We start from the raw sequence: 25,815 nt of genomic DNA, 5'->3' as shown, positions 1-25,815 counted from the left end.
AAGATGGCACTATGTTGCCGAAACATGTAGTAAGAAGCGACATATGAAATTGAGTGCACTACAAGATGGCCATTACATACGTATCATGAATAGTAACTGTATTGAGTTTTGATAATCAACTTTACACTACTTTTTAAAACATTTCACTAGTATGTAGAATTTTATTTTATCTGTCAGTGAGCATACTTACATTCCTCTCTGAATTACAAATGGAGAAAAAGTACAGAACTGGTATTTGATTACATATGCACTTCTGTCAACTGAAAGTATTGTCTTATATCAATTATCCAACACTTGACATAGCCATTTCTTGAAAATATAACAGTGTAATTTGGCATTTTTTTTCATGCGTCTGGATGCAGATAGGGATATGAGATACAGAGTTATGGTGGGGATTCAAGGAAGTAGATTGTGACGGAGGTGGATGGTATTAGGCCAGAACTGAGTCCAGTGGCAGCCTTTAGTAGAAGGAACATTGAACCTTTGGGTTCTGCTGCCAAATAATCAGACATTAGGATTAGAATCACTGACATTAAAAAAAAAATTAAGAAGTTTGAAAACATTACTATATCTATTCTGCAGTTAAGTTAGCACCTTATTTATTTCTTTCACTCCACCACTTTCTTTGCTATAGAAAATTTTATTTTTAAAGAAATTAAAAAACAGTGTCACAGCATATTTCTAGTTACATAAAGATAATTGGTTATATTAAAACTGAACTTCACAGCTAAGGATAGCATATTATGTTGCTCTGTGGCTTTTAGTCTGCAAGCAAATCATATTGCCCAAGTGACTGCCGCTTGTCGGTGAAGTCAGTGCCAACTATTGTGAATAGAGGGAGTCTTTACTAACAACTGTAATTTCAACTGAAACAGGGCAACATGGATCACCACTTAACACAAAATCTATTTCAGATGATAGTGGTATCCATCAATAAAATTAGTATTTTATATTACATACTTTTCCTTACCATAATATGCAATTTTTTGAGACAGTGGTTATCAGATTACAAATCTGACTAATAAAGGCATATATACATGATATACTTTACAATATCCTAATGTATTTGATATAGAGGCTGAATTACATGAAAATGAGTTGGAATTTGTTATAATATTCTTTTGGATTGTTGCAAATCTAGTTCATTTCCAGTATCAGTATGTAATTGTCACTTGTCACTCACTTTTTGTGCGAAAACATAAAGAAAGATAAATTTAAATTTTACTTCCCCAAATTTGGTTCAACCGTGATAAATCTGAGAATACAGGTGTTAAAATTTGCAAGGGCCAAGTTGAGAGCAACTGACTTCTGTACAGAAATGCCTTTGCTTGTGCCACACATTGTTACATAATGTAAGAAATCATGAATCTTCCCCATGCCACATACAGAACATGTCACTGAATTGAAAGTAAAAGCCTTTTTGGTAAACTAAGGGCCATTAAATTCAGGTCATAGTAGTAAAATAAGGTAGGCCACAGTACAGTGCAGATATTGTGTTACATTAACATATACCTCCTCCTAACACATTAACCAAATACCAGCCAAAATAAAAACTATGTATAAAAATACAGTTTATATTGCAGCCATGTATTTTCTTTCACATGTATGCCTAGCTGTACATATTAATTCTGGCATGTGACAGTTAATCTCATTTCAAATTCCAGTTATCCATAGTAATGAGGGGAGAAACATTTATGAATAATAAAAAGAACTGATATAATCTGAGGGATTTTATGATTTTCTCTGACAGTGCATAACAAATTACTTACAACTGCAATGGCATTTACTCTGTTTGTTTTAATAAATAGTCCATACTGTTCAGATTATTATTTCAAGCAACTGTAAGGCTTGGGAAAAAATGGACTAAACATAAAATGTCACCCACCCCCAGGAAAAGAAAAACTCGCAGTATGCCATAATAAAAATTACGGTGGTCTCGAAAGTCCGGATATGCAATTTACTTTAACATAAATAAGGAGTATATGTAATGACAGGGTTCATGTTCCTATATAACATCACATTGCTTTGAATGATTTACAATAAGAGTTAAATTATTTCACATATTGTCCCATTTTTCTGCAGTTTCATATTTTATTGTTCAGAGGAAAATCACCTGTATAATTGTTAACAGGTGCAATTATTCATACTGATAAAAATATTACACATAAAAGAGAAAACTGCTACCTTTGGATGATCTTTTTATTTTCTAACTTATCGGTAGGGTATGATGCACTTCTCCAGGTACACAAGTATGAAAAGTTAAGTGGGACAAAGTGCTTTACTACAGTTCCACAGTTGTCAGAGTTCAGCAGCTGCTTCATGTACAGAATTTATCATTCTTCTGTGTCATTCAGTGCCATGCAGTTAAAAAAGGAGTTAAAAACAAGATTATCCAACCTGATTTTTTCATACTCATATCTAAATTTTTTGTGAATTTTATCTATTTATCATTTTGAACAGCTCAGATTATATAATATCAAAAGATAGGATGACTAGTGAATAATGAATTCAAAAGGCTGTGTGAAAGGCAGTGGCCATGATCTAATTTTGGGCATTAAAAAAGATAAATCTATCCAATGAAGGCCCATAGGTTTGTGAGATGTCTCTAGGTTTCCACAGTTTATAGACAATCAGCTCACAGATGGCGGTGATGTTGTCAGGCTTACGCGCCCTTTACCCTCCAGCAAGATTCCTGGTACTCGTTTCTGTTAGGGGCTGAGTTGACCCCAGGGCCATAGTACAGCTGGAAGGATTAGGTCAGTTGAAAAATTTCAATGACATTTGGATTTGAACCCTCATCCTTCTGGCTTGTAGCATAGTGTCTCAACTGACTATGCTACCACATGCTCACCAGATTATTTTGGCATTTGCCTGGAGATTGAGGAATACCAAGAAAAATGTCAGTATGATTTGAACCTGGAACCTCCTGAATACAAAGCAGGAGTTTTTTTAGGTGTGAATTTTGACTTTACTGTAGTACATTGGGCATGTTTTTTAAAGGGACTCTACCATTTATTTTATAATTGATTATGCCATAAAAACGAATTACTGATCATTAAATATTTCACCTGCAAACTAAAAGTGGAGACTAATGACGATTCTTCACACGTTTATGACAATGCTAGATTTATTATATCACAGTTGGACATCATCTCTTGTCTGAGATATATTTGTGGAGACTGAAAGTATAATGTAGTGCAGGGTTTCTGGAAGTGTTAAACATGAGTGTCACTGGCCATTGTGAAGTTATTTTATTGTATTTTTTCATTCCATGGAGGCATATTATAATTGCACTGTAATGAAAACTTGCAACAGGACATTGTGCGTATAAAAAATTTGTACCCCATTTAAATACATATTTGTTTATCGCTGTTTGTTCACTGGGACAATGAAGTTGTAAATATGGGCAGCCTTAATTTTCAAGTTAAGGCACCTGGGGTATTGCACAGTACTGAAAAGTAACTATAATGCGTGTCAATTTTTGGTTTGCCCTCTACCAGTACAAATCTACAGAGCCCATACTGACTCAAGGATATCTGTCTGTCCTGCATGAGTGGCACAAAAAGTTTTCAGACAGATCTCAGATTGTAGTCTACTTAAGTAACGGAATATGCACATGGAATTCAGAGGCCTGCCTTTGATGTTCTCAGTTATTGCTTTTATCTTTCACAGTCTATCTCCTAACCTTAACAATAAACTGATATAACATAGGTGAATCAATGAAGACAGGAAAATGTGTATTAGGTAACATTAAAAAGGGTCCATGGGCTTATACATCATGTGTAAATAATTTATATTTGCTGCAGACTCTTTCTCTTATCTTGTAAAATCTTAGCTGAAGTCCATGATGTAAGTGATAATTTTATTCTTATTAATATGTCCTGACGATAAATCCAGATTTACTGTTGTACGTTATATTCATATTAGAATACTGAAATTTAGTTTTCTATTCATTATCAAGCTTGGTTTATACCATTTGGAGCTCGTATAGGCAACAGGAAATTCACACACCATTTCCCAAGACTTAAGAAAGAGGGACTGGTATTTTATTAGGATCGGTACACAGATAGTGATAAATAAGAAATGAAGATGCAACCCATATTTAGTTTAATCAGAAACTGTTTACAGCCTTAAAGGGAATTATTCTGGTTCCAAATGCAATGATATTTAATTCACATTATGTAAAAATAGGATAAGATTTCATTATAAACATGGCAGTGTAAATATGATTACATTTAAAGCATCCCATCAAAGATGGACATAATGCAGTGTGAAAGTACAGGCTATTGTTTTATACTAAAAAGAAAGCAACACACAAATTAAAATGTTAGTTTTGCATGCACAGAAAACGTGTACCAGCACACACGCACACACACACACACATATTGATAGACACATTCATCTCAGTTCAGTAATGGCCAAACTCTGGCATACTTAGTCACAGGATAATCAATGCATTAAAACTCTTAAAGGTAAAGTTATCCCTGTAACAGGTCATGGAGGCCCAAAGGGTTATGAGATATCGAGACACCTACATTTTCTAGGCAATCAGCTCACAGATGGCAGTAAGGTTATCAGCGTTATGTGCCAGGTTCTTTGGTTAAATATTATTGTGAACTACTTGTTTCAGCTTAAAGTTGTGAGATTTGAGATTCTCGTAGCAGTGACTTTGAAAATTACTGTCATATGAGATGATGCCGTGTAGTGTGGTAGACAGTTACCAATGTTCCAGGGGAACCTGCTACCACCATCTTCAGGACAGAAGAGTAAACAGACAAATCCAGCAAGTTGCTGTGAAATGTTGGCAACTATCCATCACACTGCATAGGATCACATCCCAGTGGACAGTAATCTTTAATAAATATGTCATCAAGGGGATCATTTACAATGTGCTAATCATTCTTGCATGTTGGGTACACTGTCTGAGTCACAATCTGTTAAGAGTCATTAAAGTATAAAATTAGTTGACCAGCCTGTTTATAATACCGAATACACTATTATTTGTAGTTTTATGCTGTATATTTTGAAGTTGGGTCTCTGCCTTGCCTTCCAGATAGTTTCTTTTTCTAATGCCCATTGTCTATTTCAGTCATCATTAAATTTTTCTTAATTCGCTTAGTTGGGGGTGGAGTTCAGCTGGGTTCACTCGGCACAGTAGCCACTGATTGGCCTATTGCACCTGCCCCGGGTGATTATGATGATGGAGAATTTGGTGCGATGGAGACTGGCAGGGGAAACCGAAGTACTCGGAGAAAACCTGCCCCAGCGCCACTTGTACACCACAAATCCCACTTGACCAGGCCTGGGATCGAACCCAGTGACTAACCATAGGAAGCCAGCGACTAACCGCTTGAGCTATGGTGTGCCCTTCAAGTCATCATAGAAATGAATCAATTTATATTGTAAAAATCTTATTTAATATATATTGTTTGGTAGTTTCTCCTCCGTATTTTTGGCAGGTTTCTTACTAGTGTTGGCATGTCGCTGTAGAAGTAACTAAGTGTGTAATATGAAGTGTTTCACAGAGATCATCATCTCCATGGCATGGTGCTTATGCACAGGGACAAATTTTTTTTTTACCTTTTAAGTCACCATAATACAGCAACGATTTTAATAGGTTATGACAAGGTTTCTCAACTCCCTGTAGGGTTGTAACCTACGCTAAGGGCGTTCGACAGGTTCTCAAGTATCATTTGAAATGTAGTTGTATCGGAATACAATTTTGGAAAGTCCTATGATTTAATGTAGCTGCAGCCAGCAAAATATTCTATGAATTTTTTCATACTACAGGAGCATTGTATACCATACTTTATATGTAGAGAGGTTGTAGAGTTATTCAGTTTTCTGCTCTTACAGTACTGCCTGACAAGAGACTTGCAACAATGTGTAGAACTGCATGCTTCAGAAGGGAAGGGGGTTAAGTTTATGTATTTTTGGGGGTCACGTTATCACAGAAAGTTTGAGAACCCCTGGGTCTTAACCTATAAATGATGAAGGATAATAAGAACCCAAGGGTTGTAATTAGTGCACTGTGTATAATTCATCTAAGGTACTAAGAAATAGTGGGAATTCTTGGCTAATAATACAGGAAGATTATTTTTGCATGCTTCCTAAAATTTTGGCCACTACTGACTGACCTAAGCTATGCAAGATGCATCTGGTATGAAATACAGATTATACAATGTGAACTGACACACTGAACTTAAAACACCTAACAATCTAACGATATGTTTTTTCCTGCTATAATTCACTAGTAGTTTTAAAAGTATGAACAATCCCACATATACTATGTAGTTCATCAACTGTAATAGGCGTTTCATGTTTGTATTATTAGGACAAAACCTGAATATTTTGGTATTGTATACTTTTCAAGATTTATTTGCCTCTTCATTTTTCCAGTGGTAAAACCTTGTTAATGCAATATCAGTATAGCAAATACAACCCCTACCCCCAAATTATCTATATTCTCTTCTAATATCTCTTTACATATCAACATATGCCATTCAAGAAAACTGTAAGAAATTGTTTAGTATCAGTATCTGTGAAGGAAAGACTGTCTTTACAGCGGGGGAGAGGGATACAAATAAAAAACAGTAATCCCTTTACATAGTAAATGCCATTAGGTTTTATCATAAATCTGATGTCTAATATTTGATATTACTGTAATAGAGCATGCTATTATTTCAGTTTCTCATGCAATACTAAATTGGTTTTATTCTGATATGTTTCCAGTAGGATAACATAATATCATAAAGGTTAATCAGTAACATCAAAGGCATGTACATAATGGCACCAAGGATGAGGGAACATTCCTAACAAGTCAGAATTCATTTGCTGAATTAGGCCATCCACAAAATTAAAACACTGCTAATTTTAATATGTATTAGTTCTGCATTAACCCCTTGTGTGGGCTTTCAAATTGCCTATGCTGTGCATGTGGAGTGGTCTCATACCAGCACTATGACTCTTATGATCACCATTTTCTAGGATATTAGAAGAATAGAAAATACAGAGAAGCTATACAGCAACAGTAAACAACTATCACAAGCTAGCTAAACGATATAGAAAGGCTACCTCCTGGCCATCTGTGAATAAGTGAAAACAAATACTAGGCTCAATAAAAAACTTCACAGACAACACATGTTATTGTCAAGTGCAGACTACATTTCCTGTTACATCTTATCTGACATTGCCACACATTAGGTTAATGAAGTTCTACTACTCACATTCAGGCTTACAAACACCACCTTCCTCATTTAACCACCGGTATTATTAAACCATGATATCAATAAAGGAATGACACACATAAAAATTGCCACCTATTTGTCTGGATTAAACTGCGCAGGAATAGCTTAGGTATGCAAAACTGTCAAAACAGAGTTACAAAATACATTTGTTTGCTTTCGGTTTGATTACTTTTGTCTATGGTTACCAATTTCATATTATATAACTATCAGCTATTCCTTTACAGCCTTAAATTTTGGATGACTAGATAAGCTTTGCATGGTTCAGTACAATATATTTTGTTTCGCTGAGTTGAAAACTATTTTACAATGTCAAAATTCATAAAATAAAAAGTTTACTACTATTAACCCTTTCCGGTCATCGCGTTTGGAAATATTTCTGCAGCCAGGTCATCATTGGATTTTAAATGCCCACAGAGCCACTAAGCAAGCTGTTTTCTCAAAATTTTGGTACAACAAGGGCATAGAGTGAAAAAAGCAAAATGTGTACTTACCAGCACAATGCAATAAGACAAATTCTCTGCCTTGTAGTGGTGTATGACAATCAAGTGCTGAGAGAGGTAGTAGTGTTTAATTGGCTAAAATTGTCTGCTGTTCTCTAGTATAAAATATATGCATATTTCTTTCTTCTTATAACTATCACACTTCTATGTACACAAACAACAAAAACCCGATAAACTATAGGACCTACACTAAAACTTTTTGAAGTTTTTGAGTGTGTGATATCTTTCGAAACATTCCCCAGGACATATGGCTGGTTGATTTTCGCGCATCTTACAATATAAGTTCTAAATTTTGTGTCTCGCATTCCTGTCTGTCTCTATAACAGTGTTATTCAAAAGTCTGTCACTGAAAAATAAGCTAAAATAATCCATGGGCTCTGCATCTGGTAGGTTAAATTGTGGCCCTGCATTTTTAGTAAATGTGTATGCCTTGGGTTTCTTGTCCCCCATTGTCACTTCTTCCCACCCATCAACATGGATAACACTTGTTTCACTTCCACTTTCCAACATTTCATCACTGGATTCTTCACTCACAGTTTCTCCTACATTTTCCAAACCCATCTGATCATCAGGGGCTATATTGAGTTCTTCATTTAACAAGGCAATAACTGACTCTTCGTTCTCAACACACGTGTATGAGAACGCGAAGCCATGTTGCTAACACTGATATGCAGGAATATATGAATGGCATTCATTCCTCAAGTAGTTCAAATTATGACTTCCAGATGGCAGGAGAATGCAGTGGCATAGTATACAGGGGCAAGTAGTGATGTATGTATGACTGACTTATCATCAGAGAAACGCGAAAGAAACTTTGCGATCATATATCGACATTTGTCTATGGAAGAACATACTCAATGTCGATTATATATTGATGTATGACGGGAAAGGGTTAAAGGAGAAAGAAATTAAAAATACTGGACCTTTGTACTTGTGATATAGACATTCTGATAGAAGTATGTTATGATATGATCCTCTCAGCTTCACTACACTGAGGGTGCAACAAATGATATGATTCTGAGTCTGAGTCAAGTTGTAAAGCACTCAGCGACTGTGAGAGACGTACCTGGGCATCAATGACTTCCCAGCATCTCTGCATTAACTCTGGTTCCTCAAATAATCTTGACTGACTCAGCAAGAGGCAGGCATTTTTCGCAGTAAGACTTGTTTCCAGGTAGTTGACACATGCCCTTGCCAAATGGGGAACAATGTATTTCTTTGCTACATACAGTGTAGCTAGCACAGTATCAGCTTCCAGCTGAATCTCATCACAGTAAAGATATCTGGGGGGGGGGAAAAAAAAGTAAATTAAACTTCTATATTTATATTCCATTAAGCATTGTGACTTGAAACAGTCTAAGAACATTCCATAACATATGACATGTAAAGAGTTTCATATAAATTGTTTATAGCATAACAAATAGATGAGAACTTCAGCTGTAGTTCTTTCTCTACTAGGCCTGCCAGTCACTTGTGTCAGTATCTTAGGGACTCCCATTGTTTGTTCCACTTTATCAAGAAAGCCATAAGGATGCATAACTGACTGACAGTTAAGTGGCTCTAATCCATTCACTTAAGAAGCAATACATTTTATCTGGGCTTCCCACTATAACCATGCACGTTTATTGTGTTGGCAATTTCAGACAGCTCAGATGATGAAAACAAGAAGCATATATAGAATTCTGGAGCAGAAAGTTCTTGGAAGGCTAAGGAATTGGGAGAATATTTAAACTGGATCTTAAGAAAATATGTTCTGACGATATGAATTTGANTAGTTATTATTAGTTATTATTAGCTTATTATTAAGTGGCTCAGAATTATGTTAATTAATAGGCTTCTTGTTCTAAAACCAGAAACTTGTCTTATGTGCTTTTCAAATCAACAGAAGAGAGGACTGACTATCAAAGTCAAGTGAATAGCACATCTGATTCACTTTCAGGAGTTCCAGATTCAAATTCTGGTCTGAATACCAGCTATCCTTGATAAGGTTTTCCCACTTTTTATCAGTTCCTCTCGGCATATGTTGGGAAGTACCTTAAATTTGGCCACAACAGTTTCTCTTCCCATCCTTTCTGATTCAGTAGTCACAAATCCCCCTACCATTTGGATACATAGTCTGAGTTACTGACAACTATGTTAAACCATAAATATATAAACAAAAACAAGCAAAATGGGAGCAGTCAGTGTATATCAATTGAGTACTCATATTTTCCACATTTATGCACACCTAATTGGCCCTGATATTCATTTATAGCAGATACAAGCCTATTATTGCAAATCCATCCAAACTACAGATATCACATTGCACAGACTCAGAAATTGTTCTTCGTACTTGTTCATTAAATAGAGGAGAAAAAAAATTCAGGTAACTGTTGTCCAGTCTAATAATACCTGTCCTTTGTTATGCGCCATTTTCTTTGTAAAACGAGCCTTTATGAGGAGATTGGTGGAACTTTGATATGAGCTTTACATAAAGTGTTAGGCCAACGCAAGCCAGAAATAGTTATCTGGTAACTTACTGTGCAAATCCGATGTTCAGTAAGTTTGCACATAAAACATGAAGACAGGCAACTTTATTCTGCATGCTTCTTATAAGATTATGGCATTACTTACTTCAGAAGAGTCAGAAAAGCTGATGGTTCAACATCAGGGACCTCAATTTCTTCCTTGTTTTCTGCCAAACCACCATAGAACATTGCATAAAATACAGAGCTCCCTGTAGCCAACACATACTTATGTGCTGGTATAGACTGAGTATGACCTGTAATAGAATGTTTTACATCTGTAATGAAACCAAGCACTGAGATGGTTATTAATTAAAATGTATGAATGTACGTAGGGTACTATATGGACTACACAAACTGGAAAACAGAATCAATGAACTTGCCACTGTTAATTACTAGTATTATTATTATTATTATTATTATTATTATTATTGGAGGGAAGGGTTTCCCCATGCACCGCGACCAGTGGTCTATTGTACGTCCCCTCTGTGATATTCTACCAGTCTCTATACCCTACCGATACTGGTGCGTGCCATCAGTCCCGACTCAGCCAGCGAGTTCGGCCTCTACTGGCTCAGCGGTATCTCTCGATGCTTCCCCCATCTATCAGAGGCGTTAGAGACTACTGTTGGGCGGGAAATGTCCGATCAATTTGGCTCAGTGGTCCCCTTGGGACATGAGGTTCTTTTACGTGCCGTAAAGCTACGACACGGGACCCACGGCTTAAAGTCCCTCCCGGAGGACTTGTTCCCTGAATTTTTCCGCCCTTAAAAATTCCATGACCTCAGCCGGGTTTGAACCTGCATACCTTGAGTCATGAGGTGGGAACATTACCCCTAGACTACGGAGGCCGCTTTAATTACTAGTAAGGTAAAGCCATCCCTGTAACAGGCCCTGGAGGCCCGTAGGGTTGTGAGACGTCAAGGCTTCAACATTCTGTCTACACAATTGGCTCATAGATGGCAGTAAGGTTGTCAGCCTTACGCACTGGCCACCCTTTACCCCCCAGGAAGATTCCTGGTACTCATTTCTGTTAGAGGCTGAGTTGACCCGAGGACCATAGTGCAGCTGGAAGGATTAGGTCAGTTGAACAAATACACATCATCGGGACTCGAACCCACAACCTTCCAGCTTGTAGCATAGTGCCTCAACCAGCTATACTAACACGAGCCCCTTACTGTATATATTTACAAAACTAATTTTTAGTCATTTCATTTTTTAAGGAAAGGAAGTAGGCTTATGAGATCATAGATTCAGTTGAATGACCTGTTTAATATGTGATACAGCAATTTGCTTCATTCAGGCATTGTCTATGTGAGGGAAATACACTTCTCCAGTTTACAATATAGGAACATGTTTCACTTGACAGAATTTATTGGGTCATGCACAAGAGATGAATGAAGATGCATATAATCATAGGAATCTCATTCCTGTCATTACAAAATGGGGAATATCTTAAGTTTTCATATTAATTGACTGTTGGAATATTATGAAATGCAAAATTCTGTCTCACATCTTCAGGGCATGGTGGTCACTGAAAAACTGGAGAAAGAATCATTCCTAAAAATATCATGTAGTTTAATGTGATGTGTACCTGGGCTTCCTACAATGAAGCGAATGTCAGCCATAAGTTCATTATTGAACATCGCAGCATTCCTTTCTCTAACAGTCGGTTTAGAGGCTTGCCAGTTAGGGTCTACAGTAGACTGGCCAGGACACGACAGATTGAAGGATGTACTTGTTAAGTTAGGAGATGCGAGAGGGGATGTGGGGGCACTAGCAGGCTGTGTGATCTGCATGGTCTCCCGTTGTGAGATGCTGTGAGGTGGAGACAGTGATAGACCACCATTGTTGGGAGTTTCTGCTGCAACAGAGGAGCAAGGACAATAAATATGTGAAACTTATTATGAAAGATTTGAGGTTTTCACGGCTGTAACTATGAAGAAAGCCGTCTTCTGGGATGTGACAATGTGTAGATATCTATACGGCGCCACATCTCAGAAGACGGCTTCCTTCAAACTTTTACTATGCTTGCCATTATTATTTTTATTTAATTATACAGCACTACTGATATGTTATGTAGATTTCCAACATGAAACCATTACAGTTTCATGAATGCTTGTGTTCCTTTTGTTAAAGGTGGGAGAACTGGGAAGATTCTAATTGCAGAGTATATTAAAAGAATTCCAAAATAAAGAAAATTTTCTTTTGTTTATTGAGCTTGAGAACATGTTTGGTCTCAGGATTTTTCTTGCATATATACAGAAGAATGAAAAGGGAAATTATTTGAGGAATATTTTCTAAAATTTGGAAAGAACTGGAATTTTGGAATTGGTATTAAATAATATTACACACATACAGGCTTTATTCAATGGAATTAAATGACAAAGTAACAAAATGTGTTGTAGCAAAAATACCATTTCTGTCATTATTAAACAACTGAATATGAATGACAGCCAATCCTGCACTATTAAGTTTTTAGAATAAGATTGCAAAATTTAGCTTAAAGATGCATATTCTGATATGGTCATGCTCATAATACATGAAATGTCTTGTCCTTTCGTCAGGTCCTTGGACTCATCCAATACACAACATTGGCTTATAGCATAAGTGACACTATTAATACTTCCTTCAGTATTCACATTAGTGCATGTACTGTGACCTTTGAACTTTTGGGGGGGGGATAGAGAGGAGAGAATTAACTACTTGGCCACCCAGTCTTGATGTTTTTAAAGAATCAGATACATGATGGCAGTAATGAATCTGGACTTTACTCACACAGAGATTCAACATTTTGGTCTAAATATACTGCAGTATAAAAAATGATAAATTGACTGTACATTGATGCAACATACATGCCATGCAAGATTATTAAAGTAAAACATGACTGAACCATATATGGTCCCTTCTGTACAGAAGTCGGTTCCCGCTGTTCTTACTCATGTAGTTTACATACATTACAATATATACTGTTTACATACAGGTCATACACAGTGCATGAGGGAATAGCAGCATATACGTCCTTTCTTCATTAAGCTGACTGCTCATCCCGGTGACAGGGATAGGGCAAAGTGTTACGAAACGTAAACAAGTGTTTGTTGCGAAATATTTTAGAGTAAATTAATAATATTAAGAAACCGTGTTTACATAGTGTTACGCAAAGAAATTAAATCTGCCAATCTGTGTCATCTCTCAAGGAAGCACTGTCTAATGCACCTCAATGCAATTTAGAAAGCTGTTGCAGCTGGACGAAATAAAACTACATTTTAAAAATAGCTTACCATTCACCCAAGCATTCGTTTGGGAAACTGATATATCTTGAAGCCTTTTCACGGGTTTAGGTGCAATTTTAGAGTAAAGATTTGACATAGCCATAGCGTGAAACACTTTGTTTAACAGAAATAACACCTCCAACAAACATATACGTTTACTATGCAGCAGCCATTTTGAAAACTCGCCGAAGGTCGATAGAAAACACTTGACGTGAGAGCGGACAATTTGAATGTTGCTAGGATATTTAATCCGTAATAACTGGAGTATTATTTTTTTGTGTGTTGCTAGTGGGGCGGGACTAAGTCCTTTGTACTGCGGCCTATTGTACTAGCCCAAGATGATAGGTGAGGCTGATTGTGGAGCAATTGGTGCAATGAAGATTGGCAGGGGAAACCGAAATACTCGGAGAAAACCTGCCCCGGCGCCACTTTGTTCACCACAAATCTCACTTGACCAGACCCCGCGATCGAACCCGGGCCGCCGCGGTGGGAAGCCAGCGACTAACCGCTTGAGATATGGCGCGGCCAATAATTGGAGTAACTCCCGCCCGAGGGCCAGGGGCACCCCAGGATACATGAATACATAAGCTGGTGATTCGTTACCATGATACGCCTAGAGAAAACGTTATACAGTTGTAACAATTGTTGAGAGCGATAACCTAGCAACCAATAGTGAAAGAGGACTGGGAAGACTTAGTGTTGTGTTAGAATGTAATAATTAATTTTGTTTTTACTGAAACTGCAGAAAAAAAAAACAACTGATAAACTACCTCTCTGTGAGGTGGCCGGCATGTGGACAGCTCCGGGACTGGGTTGTAATATAGACCCTCAGCAAGGGGTAATGGAACAGCAGTTCACAGTCCCAGTACCACCATACCAGTTTCAACAGAGCAGCTACAAAATGATATGATGCCTTTGGAACAAACCCCATCAACAAGCAATAACAAAAATAACACCCAAGATGAGCCAGAAATAAGAACAAACTACACTTGGCAATAGGTAAAGAAAAGGAAAAGATCTAACCAAACCCCAGAAACAACAATGGAAGGAAATTCTTTTCTCTTTAATACTCAAAACAGATATGAAGAGCTCTCACGGCTCTCAGACGAGGATATGCAAACAAATGGGACAAATGAAACGGCAACAAACACTAAAAATAAACAACCAATCCGTGTACCAGGCCGTGAAGGCCCATAGGGTTGTGAGACGTTGAGGGTCCCACACTATCTAGATTCTAGACAATCGGCTCGAAGATGGCGGTAAGGTTGTAAGCCTTACGCGCCGGCCGCGCTTTACTCCCCAGGAAAATTATTTTAATTAATTCCTGGTACTCATTTCTGTTAGAGGCTGAGTAAACCCCAGGGTCTAGTGCGTCTGGAAGGATTAGGTCAACTGAAAAAGTCCAATGACCTCATCGGGACCCGAACCCATGACCTTCCGGCTTGTAGCATAGCCCCTCAACCAACACACGTAACAAACTACTGTGAAATGGTAAAACACCTACCTGCAACGATAGAAGAACAGTATTACTGCAAAGCACTCTCAAATGAAACGATAAAAATCAATGTGACCACATCAGAATCCTATTGGAAATTAATCAGACAGCTCCAGCAAGAAAAAACGGGACATCATACATACCAGATCATAGAAGAATGGGCCTATATAGTAGTAATACGAAATCTACATGACTCAGTAGCCACGGATGAAATAAAAGAGGAACTAGAAAAACAAGTTCATATTGTCCGCAATATACTAATCGTCAGGCATCGTCAAACAGAAGTTGAGTTCTGCCTGGCTTGTTTTGAGTTTAACTCTGGGCCACCATTCAGTGGCAACATAGGCAACTGTGGGTCTTACAACGTAAAAACAAAACTTCGCAGTATCCAGTATGTAGTGATGATCGTGTGAATGATTAATACAAATCACACAAGTGAGCAGTGTCACTGGAGTATTGCTTACAGAGGACAGTCGGAGCGATACCAGTTAAATTACGACGCAGTGGGATGTTGCAGTATAGTGTCATAGCGTGGTGTTGAAGTGAAGCCGTTTGATGTTAAACTTTTGAAGGTTTTTGGAGATAATTTTGAGCTGCAATTTCTTTAAAAATCCGAAGAATACACACGGAAAAGCAAAAATCAGATGTATCATAAATTTATTAGTTCCGGCTAATCTGATAGGATTCACGTAGGAGGTTAAAGGTTGACCTTGACTTCATTTTGTAAGATTTGAGGTTTTCAAGGCGTTGACTGTGACTGTGTTTCGGTTAACACCACATCTACACGGTGCCACATCCCAGAAAACTGCTTTCTTGACTTCATTTGTTTACTAAAAGAGTATACTTGACAAAGTCGCACACCTTTTCAAAATCTTCTACCTTTTCACCCATTCTTTTTGTTTCCACCGTCCAGGTGCAAGTTACTGATGCCAGGAGCATAAAAGGTTTTATCCTGACTGCTTAGCCAGTTCAGGACACCGCGTTTCGATTCATTATCAATTTGACATTTCGGTCCTCCCTTATGCGCCCTCATTGGTTCAGACATGAAAATTGCTGGTGTTAATCAGCGCTGTAAGAAGAGTGATGCGTTCCCAGGCCATTTTTGCTAGTGTCGCTTACTTGAAATCTGAGGTACATGGACTAGCGTTGTCCTGCAGTAGCATAATTTCCTTTGCCAGTTACCCAGGTCTTCTTTTCCTAATCGCTTGGTGCACATCGTTGCGAAGCAAGTTACTCTAACAATGTGAATTAATTCATGCAGCATGTGAAAGGAAATCGACACGAATCACTCAATCTGATTCCCTTGTCTTGTTTTCCAAACGTGTGTTATGTTGGAGACTTCTTTACGGCCTTCAGAAAACTTATTGTACCAATCAAATATTTGTACGTGACGGGGTCTCTTCCTGGTGCTTTGTTTTTAACCTACGAAGAATTTATCCTCGTTTTACTTTCTCTTACACTAGGAATTTGATGATACAGCGCTGTTCTGTGCTGAGAATGACGAGGTCTGACGCTATTGTAATACATAGAAGCGGGGCGCATTGCCAACTGCAAGGCAGTGAGTGTAATGTTGCCACCAACTGTACATAGAAAATTTTTTTTCGGTGCCCACGTATTCAGGAAAAGAAATAAAGCCATGTCAAGTTTGAACCACCCTCTTAGTTCGTAATGTGTCCACAGTTATGTGGTCCGTCCTCATGTATGAACACGTGGGCGATGATTGTATATTTAGGGGGTTGACGTTACTGGTTCAGGCTTCACCTCGCTACCAACATCCAAAATATTTACGGCATGATAAAGAGATTTCTGTTCCGTTCCCAGTTAGTAAAGATAAACACGAAAATCGTCAGTCGATCGAGATTCGAACCCGATACCTTCAAAATATAAAGTAGGGATACTTACCACTGCGCCGCGGCGTTGGGTATAAAAGGCTCATCGTGGAAGGACAAAAGCTTATTTCAAGAATCACAACAACAAAACCTAATTAATGTTATAGGATTTTAGGTTCTGGCAGCGGTGGTTATGAAGAGTTCTATCGTGTGGGATACTCGTATAACACCGCATAGTCCGTTGAAAGTCAACCAATGTTTCGGAGGAGTATGTCGCCTCAATCTTCAGAGTGACAGGTGGCAAGCAGCTTGACACCTGCTTTCACGCTGCTTTTTTGCTTTGCTTATTCCCCGATCCTGAAGATGGAGGCAACATACTGCTCCGAAACGTCGGTCGACTTCCAACGGACTACACGGCATTATATCCCAGAAGTTAGATCTCTTCTTAGTTCGTGTTCATCGACTGTTCACTGTTCCTCTTGAAGTGATTTATTTTCTTTCCACGGACCTTCCGCAACAGAATTGGCGAGAATCATAGCATATGTTTGTGCAGTTGTGTTTGATAGTATTCCTACCATGTCGTAAAAGAATGTCAATTTCATCTTACGTCAGGACCTTTCCAGAGGAATCGTGTGCTTAGAAGTATGAAGTCCGTAGCACGTGATTAAAAACGAAGCATTGACATGCAGCATTTGCTTGCCAGGCGTGCCCGCCCAGGAACTGTCCGGTTGTGACGAAATTCAAGAAAAATTGTCTTCTCGTGCGTTTTTTGTACTAGGTGAACTCGCAGAGGAGGGTGTCTGCTTGTCCGAACCGTCGGATGTATTTTTCAGGAATTTAAGTCGGAGAACGATAACTGACCAACTCCATGGAGCGGAGTCGTGCTTAAGAAGCCAGTTATAGTTGAGGTGGTCCAACAATTCCCAGAATTTTATTGAACCCGAAGGTTCATTACCGTGTTGAGAAGAGCCTGCCACAGGTTCCTGCCTGAGTCATATGTATCCAGTCAACAATATCCCATGATGTTTCTTTAAGAACCATTTTAATAATATCCTTGAATCTTCGTCTAGGTATGCCTGTGGTCTCTTACTTTCAAACTTTATGACTGAAATATCATGGCATCTATGTCATAATACTTAGGAGCAGATTAAATTCGGAGAATGTTTGCTGGTATTCAGTTCAGAATCGTTTGCCTTCTCGTTTAAAACCCGAAGATGAAAATATGTCTTAATTTTGCAATTTTTTTTTTGTGAGTATGAAACTCGGTGTCTCGCCTTAATACATAGACTGAGGGTGTTTTAAAACGGTGCTGAGGAGAATATTTAGACCTAGGAGGGTGCAAGTAACAGGAGACTGTAGAAAAACGCATAATGAGGAGCTTCATAATTTCTAACTCTCGTCAAAAATTATTAAGATGATCAATGAGGTGGATGAGGTGAACAAAGCATGTAATACACATGAGGGAGAAAAGAAATGCATTAAAAGTTATGATACGGAAACCTATACGAAAAACCATCAAAAATACATAATCCTAGAAGGTAGTATAATATTAAAAGAAGGCATAGGATGGGAAAATATGAACTGGATTAATCTGGCTGAGGATAGGAAACTGTGGCAGGTTCTTATGAACATTTGGATTACATAAAATTGGGGAATTTCTTGACTAGACGAGCAACTGTCAGTTTTTGAAAAAAGGACTGTGGGCCCATACACTTAATTAGATTCGCATCACAATATCCCAACAGCCTTTCATTCTCAGTCCACATAAGCATCGTGTAAGAAGTTGGAGTACCAAAGGAAATATGGATAAAGAATTTGTAAACTGGAACTGGCGAACTGGTGGTGGTGCTGCGCGGTGGTGGTCTGCCTGGATATCTGCTTGAGAGAAACCGTTACAACATAATCTGCCGCGGAACAGTAGTCAGCTTTTGCTGGATGAATGCTTTGGGCGTTCTAATTGAATATTCACATATGTCAAAGACCTTTGATTGTAGGACTGTAATAGGGGATTTCTACTTTCTGCAATGCAGCAAATTATTATTGCTGCGGCATGTAGCAGTCGTCTTTCTGTTTACGACTTCTGGCAATTAGAGCATCCGATATTCGGGTTTTGATCTTCTTCTTGGCATTAGCGATTAATGATTTCGGATACAAATTTTATGTCTGTGGTTGTATGCTCGGTCGCTCTGTAGGTGCTACGAGTCCCCATATGAACCTTGAGAACTTTCATCTACATATATCTATATATATATATATATCTTACAACGCCTGTCTACAGTTACACTTCTTAATGTGTAATAAGTTTATACCAGTTTTAACCGTGTTCGATAGGGGCCGCAGTATTCCTCCTAATTCCACCTTTCGCAACTTCACTACATTTCGTTTACGTGAAGCGAATTCCCATTTCTGCAATCTGTTAAAGGCAAACGTAAAGTTGACTGTAGTTATCACGCCATGGAAACATATGGACGACTGAAGGGTAGAGCTTCACGAAATGGAGATGAGTGGTCAGCGTCACGCTCCAGCCGCCTTACCAAAGGAAAGAACACTGATACCATTGGATGGGAGACTGTGTGGGTGCCATGACCCGTTTGGATTATGTGGACGAAAGACAAATTTGACTCCACCGGAAATCGAACTCCGATTCCTTGATTGTCCAGTCCTAAGTCTGGACTCTATACCGACTGAATTATCAAGCTCGCTGTTGGTCTTGATATACACGTATCACCGCATTGCCTTTTCTTGGATTGGATTGTTACTCAGCTACTGTTTTTTTTTTGTGTGTCCCAGTTGGTGGAATGCTGAAGCATGTCGACATATTGCCCTGTAGGTGCATTAACTGCCGATCACAGTGGCCGCCCGGTCTAAGGTATGAACTGGAGGCCGCGCCATAGCTCAAGTGGTTAGTCGCTGGCTTCCCACCGCGGCGGCCCGGGTTCCATCCCGGGTCTGGTCAAGTGGGATTTGTGGTGGACAAGGTAGCGCTGGGGCGGGTTTTCTCCGAGTACTTCGGTTTCCCCTGCCAATCTTCATTCCACCAAATTCTCCATCATCATCACCCGGGGCAGGCACAATGGGCCAATCAGTGGCCGCCGTGCCAAGTGGACCCAGTTGGACTCCACCCCCCCACTAAGCGAATTAAAAAAAAGTATGAACTGTCTTTGCCCGCTCGAACGCTAGGATCGTGGGCTCGAATCCCATTTGAGGCATGGATGTCTGCGTTTATTCTGTGTTTGTGCTGTCTTGTGTTTAGGTAGCGGCCTTGCTATGGGCTGATATCCTGTCCAAGGAACCCTACCGACTGTGTAAAAGATCAAGAAACTGAAAAGCGGCCAACGTCCAACAAAAGGGATGTAAAACCATAGATAGATAACTAACAAGGAAATAGCCCGAGCGGGTAGTGAAATAATCTCCTTACAAACTGGTAGTCATTAGCAACTCTTCGAATAAAAGGTGAAGGGCCCTGAGCAGGAAGTTTCGTAAGAAGGTTGTTCTATTTCCCATTCGCGTGCATTTCACACGGCGGGCATACTGCGTGTTCATTGGTTTTCCATGGTTAGAGCGTATAGTATTCGTGGTTCGATGTCCGAATCTTATGATATATGACAGACACTTTCGCTGGAAGTCTGAAAAGAGCGTGGAAGGTGTTAAAACAAGTGTGATTAATGAACTGATGAGAATTGGTGAGATATAGATGCCATGACCTGTATCAACACATTTGTTTACAGCTGTCGAGCTAGCATCTGTAGGCCAGTACCTACAATCGCCTGCCACGGCGCCTAACTTCTTTGTTGTCGAGGATTAGAATGTATGTGAGAAAAGGGTGTTTCGTAATAAAGAGTTCCATGCTGCCATCTGATACGACCCCTACACATTTATGGCTACCGTACGCACCCACTCAACTCACGGAAAGTTATACTTTTATCTGATGTCTCAAATTAGAAATCTTTTTTACTCAGTAAGTAAAGCTATCCCTGTACCAGGCCGTGAAGACCCATAGGGTTGTGAGACGTTGAGGGTCCCACATTATCTAGACAGTCGGTTCAAAGATGGCGGTAAGGTTGTCAGCCTTACGCGCCGGCCGCGCTTTTCTCCCCAGGGAAACTATTTAATTAATTCCTGGTACTCATTTCTGTTAGAGGCTGATTGAACCCTAGGGCCATAGTGCAGCTGGAAGGATTAGGTCAATTGAAAAAAAATCCAATGACCTCATCGGGACTTGAACCCGCGACCTTCCGGCTTGCATTGCCTAATAACTCGAATCTTAGGCCCGTAACCCGGGTCCAGTGTGATCCGAGGCTGGTCTTTCTGTTTTCTGTTTGTGCTGGTCATATAGTAGGTAATGCAATAATGCCCGAAATCGGTTGCGATCGAGTTATGCCCATTCTAAATTCATATTTCTCAAGTTTAGCACACTGTAGTTCTGTAAACATCGGCAGAAAAGACTTCATACCGTTGAAAATTTATCTTGCTAAGTGATTTGAAGGTAAGCCACTTGGATGTGTAAAAACGACTTTACAACGCTGCATGATCGGCCCATCTTCATTCTGCATTTGCTTTCACGTGACCTTCATATTCAAGACCGGACCACTGTTGCGTCTGTACAGGCCCAGCAGAAGAACTCGGCTTTTTAAAATAACAATTAACAGTCTGTACTCATCGAGATTATGTTTATGTTTATTTCTGTTGTTGCCAGAATTTAAATACAGGCTGTTTGTGCCACCAATTGTAAGTAATTACCAGGGCCCGGATTTTGATGACATGTCATCTTTTTTTCCTTGTATCCTATGCGATGCTCTTAAATATACAAATCTCGGATATGAGCTGCTGGTGACAGAAATGTAAATTTTATAGGTATTTTTGTCATTTTTTGACATTTTTAGGTTTAAGGTCATTTTTTGGTAAATTTTTGGACTTTTAAGGGTATTTCTTGTCATTTTTGGCCATTTTAGGGAATTTTTCTTCATATGTTTCCTGAAATGTGAATAATATGGAAGCGAAATGTTCTTTCTTTTCTCCTTTAGGTCATTTTTCTGGATTTTTTCTGTCTTTTATAGATCGTTTTTTTAAATATTTTGAGGTCATCAAAATGCGGACCCTGCATATTACATTTTTGGGTCATATTTTAGGTATTTTTTTCTGGATTTCTTCGGTCATTTTATAGGTCATTTTTTAAATATTTTCCGGTCATCAAAATCCGGGCCCTGCATATTACATTTTTGGGTCATATTTTAGGTAATTTTTCTGGATTTTTTCGGTCAATTTATAGGTCATTTCTTAAATATTTTCAGGTCATCAAAATCCGGGCCCTGGTAATAACATTAATGTTTAGTTCCCCCCCCCCCATGTGTTATAGACTTTTGCTGCAGTGCTTGCGTAGCCGACGACTGGGGTCGCGACAATACTGAAACAGGTTTGGGCAGGATTAGATGGGCAGTGTAGGCCGCGCCGTAGCTCAAGCGGTTAGTCGCTGGCTTCCCACCGCGGCGGCCCGGTTTCAATTCCGGGTCTGGTCAGTTGGGATTTGTGGTGGACAAACTGGCGCTGGGGCAGGTTTTCTCCGAGTACTTTGGTTTCCCATGCCAATCTTCATTCCATCAAATTCTCCATCATCATAATCACCCGGAACAGGCTACAGTAGGCCAATCAGTGGCCGCCGTGCCGAGTAGACCCAGTTGGACTCCACCCCCCATTAAGCAAATTAAAACATGGGAAGCGTGTGGAGATTTTTCTACTTCTTTCCTTTTACGTTTTCGAAAATAAATATAATAGCACCTCGTAGCATCTGGAGTAGTGAGAGTACTGTTTCGAGGAAAAAATATTCCCCATAATTTGATATGTTTGCTAACTTAAGCATTTTATGTAATTATATAGTAGCTTATTGAGTTTCGAGCAAAGGAGAATTATACAACTTTTCTGTATTTTGTTTTACTGGTATTTTAATTCAGACGGGGTTAGTTAGAGGAAACTGGCGTCGTTAGTTAAATTAACTTGCATGCTGCCACAAGCTTATGTTGCAGTACTGTAATTTTATTATTGCTCCATCGTCACAGTATTACGCTACAATACAATACTTTGCTTGAAAACTGGCATTTGCTGGACAGGGGAATGGTCAGTTTATTTCTGTGTGCTCTATCCGACGACTTTTAAAGTTGTCAGAATTTTCATGTCATGAGCTCTTTCTGACTCTGTAGACATAGTAACAACGGCGCCTCCTTATGCTGGCACATTTCGCTGTATGTCATCCTTTGAAGTGTAACAGAATTCGTTAAGTCCGTTGTATAATTCGGCACAAGCGAAGTGCGGAATGTTTATATGAATCGGTGCAGTTTGGTACCTTACTATTTTCACACAACTGTTTGTCGACATTTGAAGTGTAACGTATTGTGTTTGTAAACCATGACAGTAGCATTTCGTATAACGAGGCGACGAGCAACGAAGTGTACCGACGTAATAACACATCAAACTTTCCGACTTGCCCGAGTGTAGTCCACTTGATCGCCGGGTTCGTTTGCCATATGTCGTGTTAAAGGCAATGAATAACAACCCAAGTTGTTTACTACCGCATATTAGTAAGCAACGACCTCCTCTGTGGTCTAGTGGTCAGAGTTGCTGCCTACAGATACAGAGGTCCGGGTTCGATTCCCGGCGCTACCAGATTTTCTGAGAAGTAGTGGGTCTGGAATGGGGTTCACTCAGCCTCGTGAGGATAGCTGAGAAGCTGTTTCAAGGAAATAGCGGCTCCGGTCTGGAAAACCGAAATTAACGGCCGTGAGGATCCGTTACGCTGACCACACGACACCCTCTATCCGCTAAAGTTGGCACTAACTTCGCTGAAAAGCGGCTGTCGCTCGGTCGGTATAGTTCGCTTGCGGACTGAAGATGACGGAGTTATTTTTTCCCATATGATCATTAGAATTATGCTAATACTTTAGAGTTATTAGAAGTCCACACTTTACGTCAGTGGCGATATCGCCTTGACATAATGTTCCTTGTTCTCGTTTATCATGGCTCTAAAATAGGTCCTTCCATTTTGGAACTGTTATTTTTTTAGTTTCTGCTCGGTAAATCACAGCCCCACTAACTTAGTGAAGTGACTGGTTGCGGGTGAGATGATCGGGGATCGATTCTCGGCAGGTGAAGGATTTTTTTTTCACCGCTACGGTGAGGCGGGTTGTGGAACCAACCGAGCCTTCTACCCATTGAGATTGTTTCCTCAGGGGTAAAGCGGCTGGAGAGTTAAGCTGACTAATATCTTTTGTTTAGTTGCTAGGTTAAAAGTGAACTTCCTTACGCGTTTTCCTGGCGTGGTGCTTAGACACAAGGACAAAAACAAATTATATTTATTTTTATATTTCTCTCGTGCTCCTCTGGGTAAGATTGTGACATTGCCACCAGCGGAGAGCATGCACGGTAGCGGAGAGCGCATGACAGTGAAAGGGGCACCACGCATGCGTAAATGAAAGAACTGCGCGTAAACAAAAGCACACAATATGTGAACATTCGTTAATTCTTGTCTAACCGAATTCATAATTCCACTTTTGTGTAAGCGTGTACTAGTTAAACAAATTTTCACTTACTGTATAGGTATTTGAAACTGATTTGTATATATCAGCTGATGATGACAGTTTACGGTCGAAACATATAGTGTATTATTAGAAATAAAACAGTAAAGTTTTTCAGACATAAATATGCGTGACCTTTAGTCTCACGCCTTGAAATCTATTAATTCTGTAGTATTATATACTAAATCCTATCATTCAGTATAATTTTGGAATCTTGCTGGGGTTGGCGAGCGATAGCCGGCAGGGGTCGTCGGCCCCCTGATAATCTGCGAGAACACGTAAACTTGTACATTTTGTGGTAGGCTTGTGGCTAATCCGGAGGACATTAATACCCGAAGAAGCCTCACGATTGTTTAATCAGTTCTAGAGCAGGCGGTTGTTCGTGATCACCTGAACTTGAAGCCGTTGAACTCAGAGAGGTGATCTAAGCATTCCGCGATGGATGTCACGGATAAAGAACTTATATTTAGCTAGTGTATCCTATCCCTGAGAGGGTCACGGTAGCCGAGCGGTCTAAGGCATGCACTGTCTTCGCCGGAAGCCGAAGCCGGAATCGTGGGTTCGAATCTCAGGGCATGGATGTTTATGTGCGTTTTTCTGTGTTTGTCTACAGGTAGAGTCCTTGCGACGAGCTGATCACTCGCCCAAGGAGTCCTACCGAATGTGTAAGATCTAGTAAACTGAAGTGAAACGGAGAGTTTCATGGAGGTAGGCCTAGGCCCAAATTGGGGCTGTAGCGCCACAGAAAAAAGAATCCTATCCCTGAGGGACCAAACAGAGCAGGTGTCTTCCCCCCACCATCGCCTGAGGATGGAAACAGTTCCAGTTTCCTAAACGTCGTGTTTTCTAGTTTCTAGAATGCCGGACGATCGACAAAGTCCGAAAACCCAGTAATTCTGTGTATTATACACAATCGTCGGAATCCTTTAGGATCTAGTCATTTGTTGTTGCCTTCTGTGCTGTTTCAAGCCCTGAACGTAACCTCGTGAAGTACGTAGCTCGTCCAAGGTTCGGCTGAAGGAGAACAACCCAGCACGTGTGGTATGATAACTGAATGGACCTGAGGCAGTTCGTGCAACATTCGCACACGTGTTTAGGACACAAGTTTCATTCTTTTGGGGGGTTCAGGATGTATTACAAATTAATTACAAATTAAATTAAATTACTGCATAATGAGGAGCTTCATAACTTATACTCTTCTCCAAGTATAATTAGAATGATCGAGTCAAGGAGGATGAGGTGGGCAGGTCATGTAGCATGAATGGGGGAGACGAGGAATTCGTATAAGATATTTATGGGAAAGCTAGAAGGAAATAGACCACAGGGAAGACCAAGGCGTAGGTGGGTGGACAATATTAGAATGGATGTTAGAGAGATAGGATGGGATGGTATGGATTGGATAG

The 25,815-nt window shown here is 39.5% G+C and overlaps 2 protein-coding genes across 9 annotated transcripts in view; one reads left to right on the top strand and one right to left on the bottom strand.

Annotated features, from left to right (window-relative positions):
- LOC111875467 (transcription factor IIIB 90 kDa subunit) overlaps positions 1–25,815 on the top strand; it is a 98,992-nt gene that overhangs the window by 24,257 nt on the left and 48,920 nt on the right. The gene's annotated exons all lie outside the window — the stretch shown is intronic.
- LOC111875468 (BTB/POZ domain-containing protein 6-B) overlaps positions 1–25,815 on the bottom strand; it is a 41,614-nt gene that overhangs the window by 6,223 nt on the left and 9,576 nt on the right. For 2 of the 5 annotated variants that reach the window (XM_023871747.2, XM_023871745.2), the window contains 3 exons: positions 11,846–12,115; positions 10,361–10,508; positions 8,814–9,030 (listed from right to left, as the gene is read on the bottom strand). In XM_023871747.2, coding sequence (XP_023727515.1) covers positions 8,814–9,030; positions 10,361–10,508; positions 11,846–12,115 — 635 coding nt within the window. Of the gene's footprint in view, positions 1–8,813; positions 9,031–10,360; positions 10,509–11,845; positions 12,116–13,532; positions 13,721–25,815 lie in introns of those variants that run through there. The other 3 variants (XM_023871748.2, XM_023871749.2, XM_023871746.2) reach the window with 3 other exon arrangements.

The sequence above is a fragment of the Cryptotermes secundus genome, unplaced genomic scaffold (assembly GCF_002891405.2).
Source record: "Cryptotermes secundus unplaced genomic scaffold, Csec_1.0 scaffold304, whole genome shotgun sequence".
NCBI lineage: Eukaryota > Metazoa > Arthropoda > Insecta > Blattodea > Kalotermitidae > Cryptotermes > Cryptotermes secundus.
This window is presented reverse-complemented; position numbering and strand designations above follow the sequence as displayed.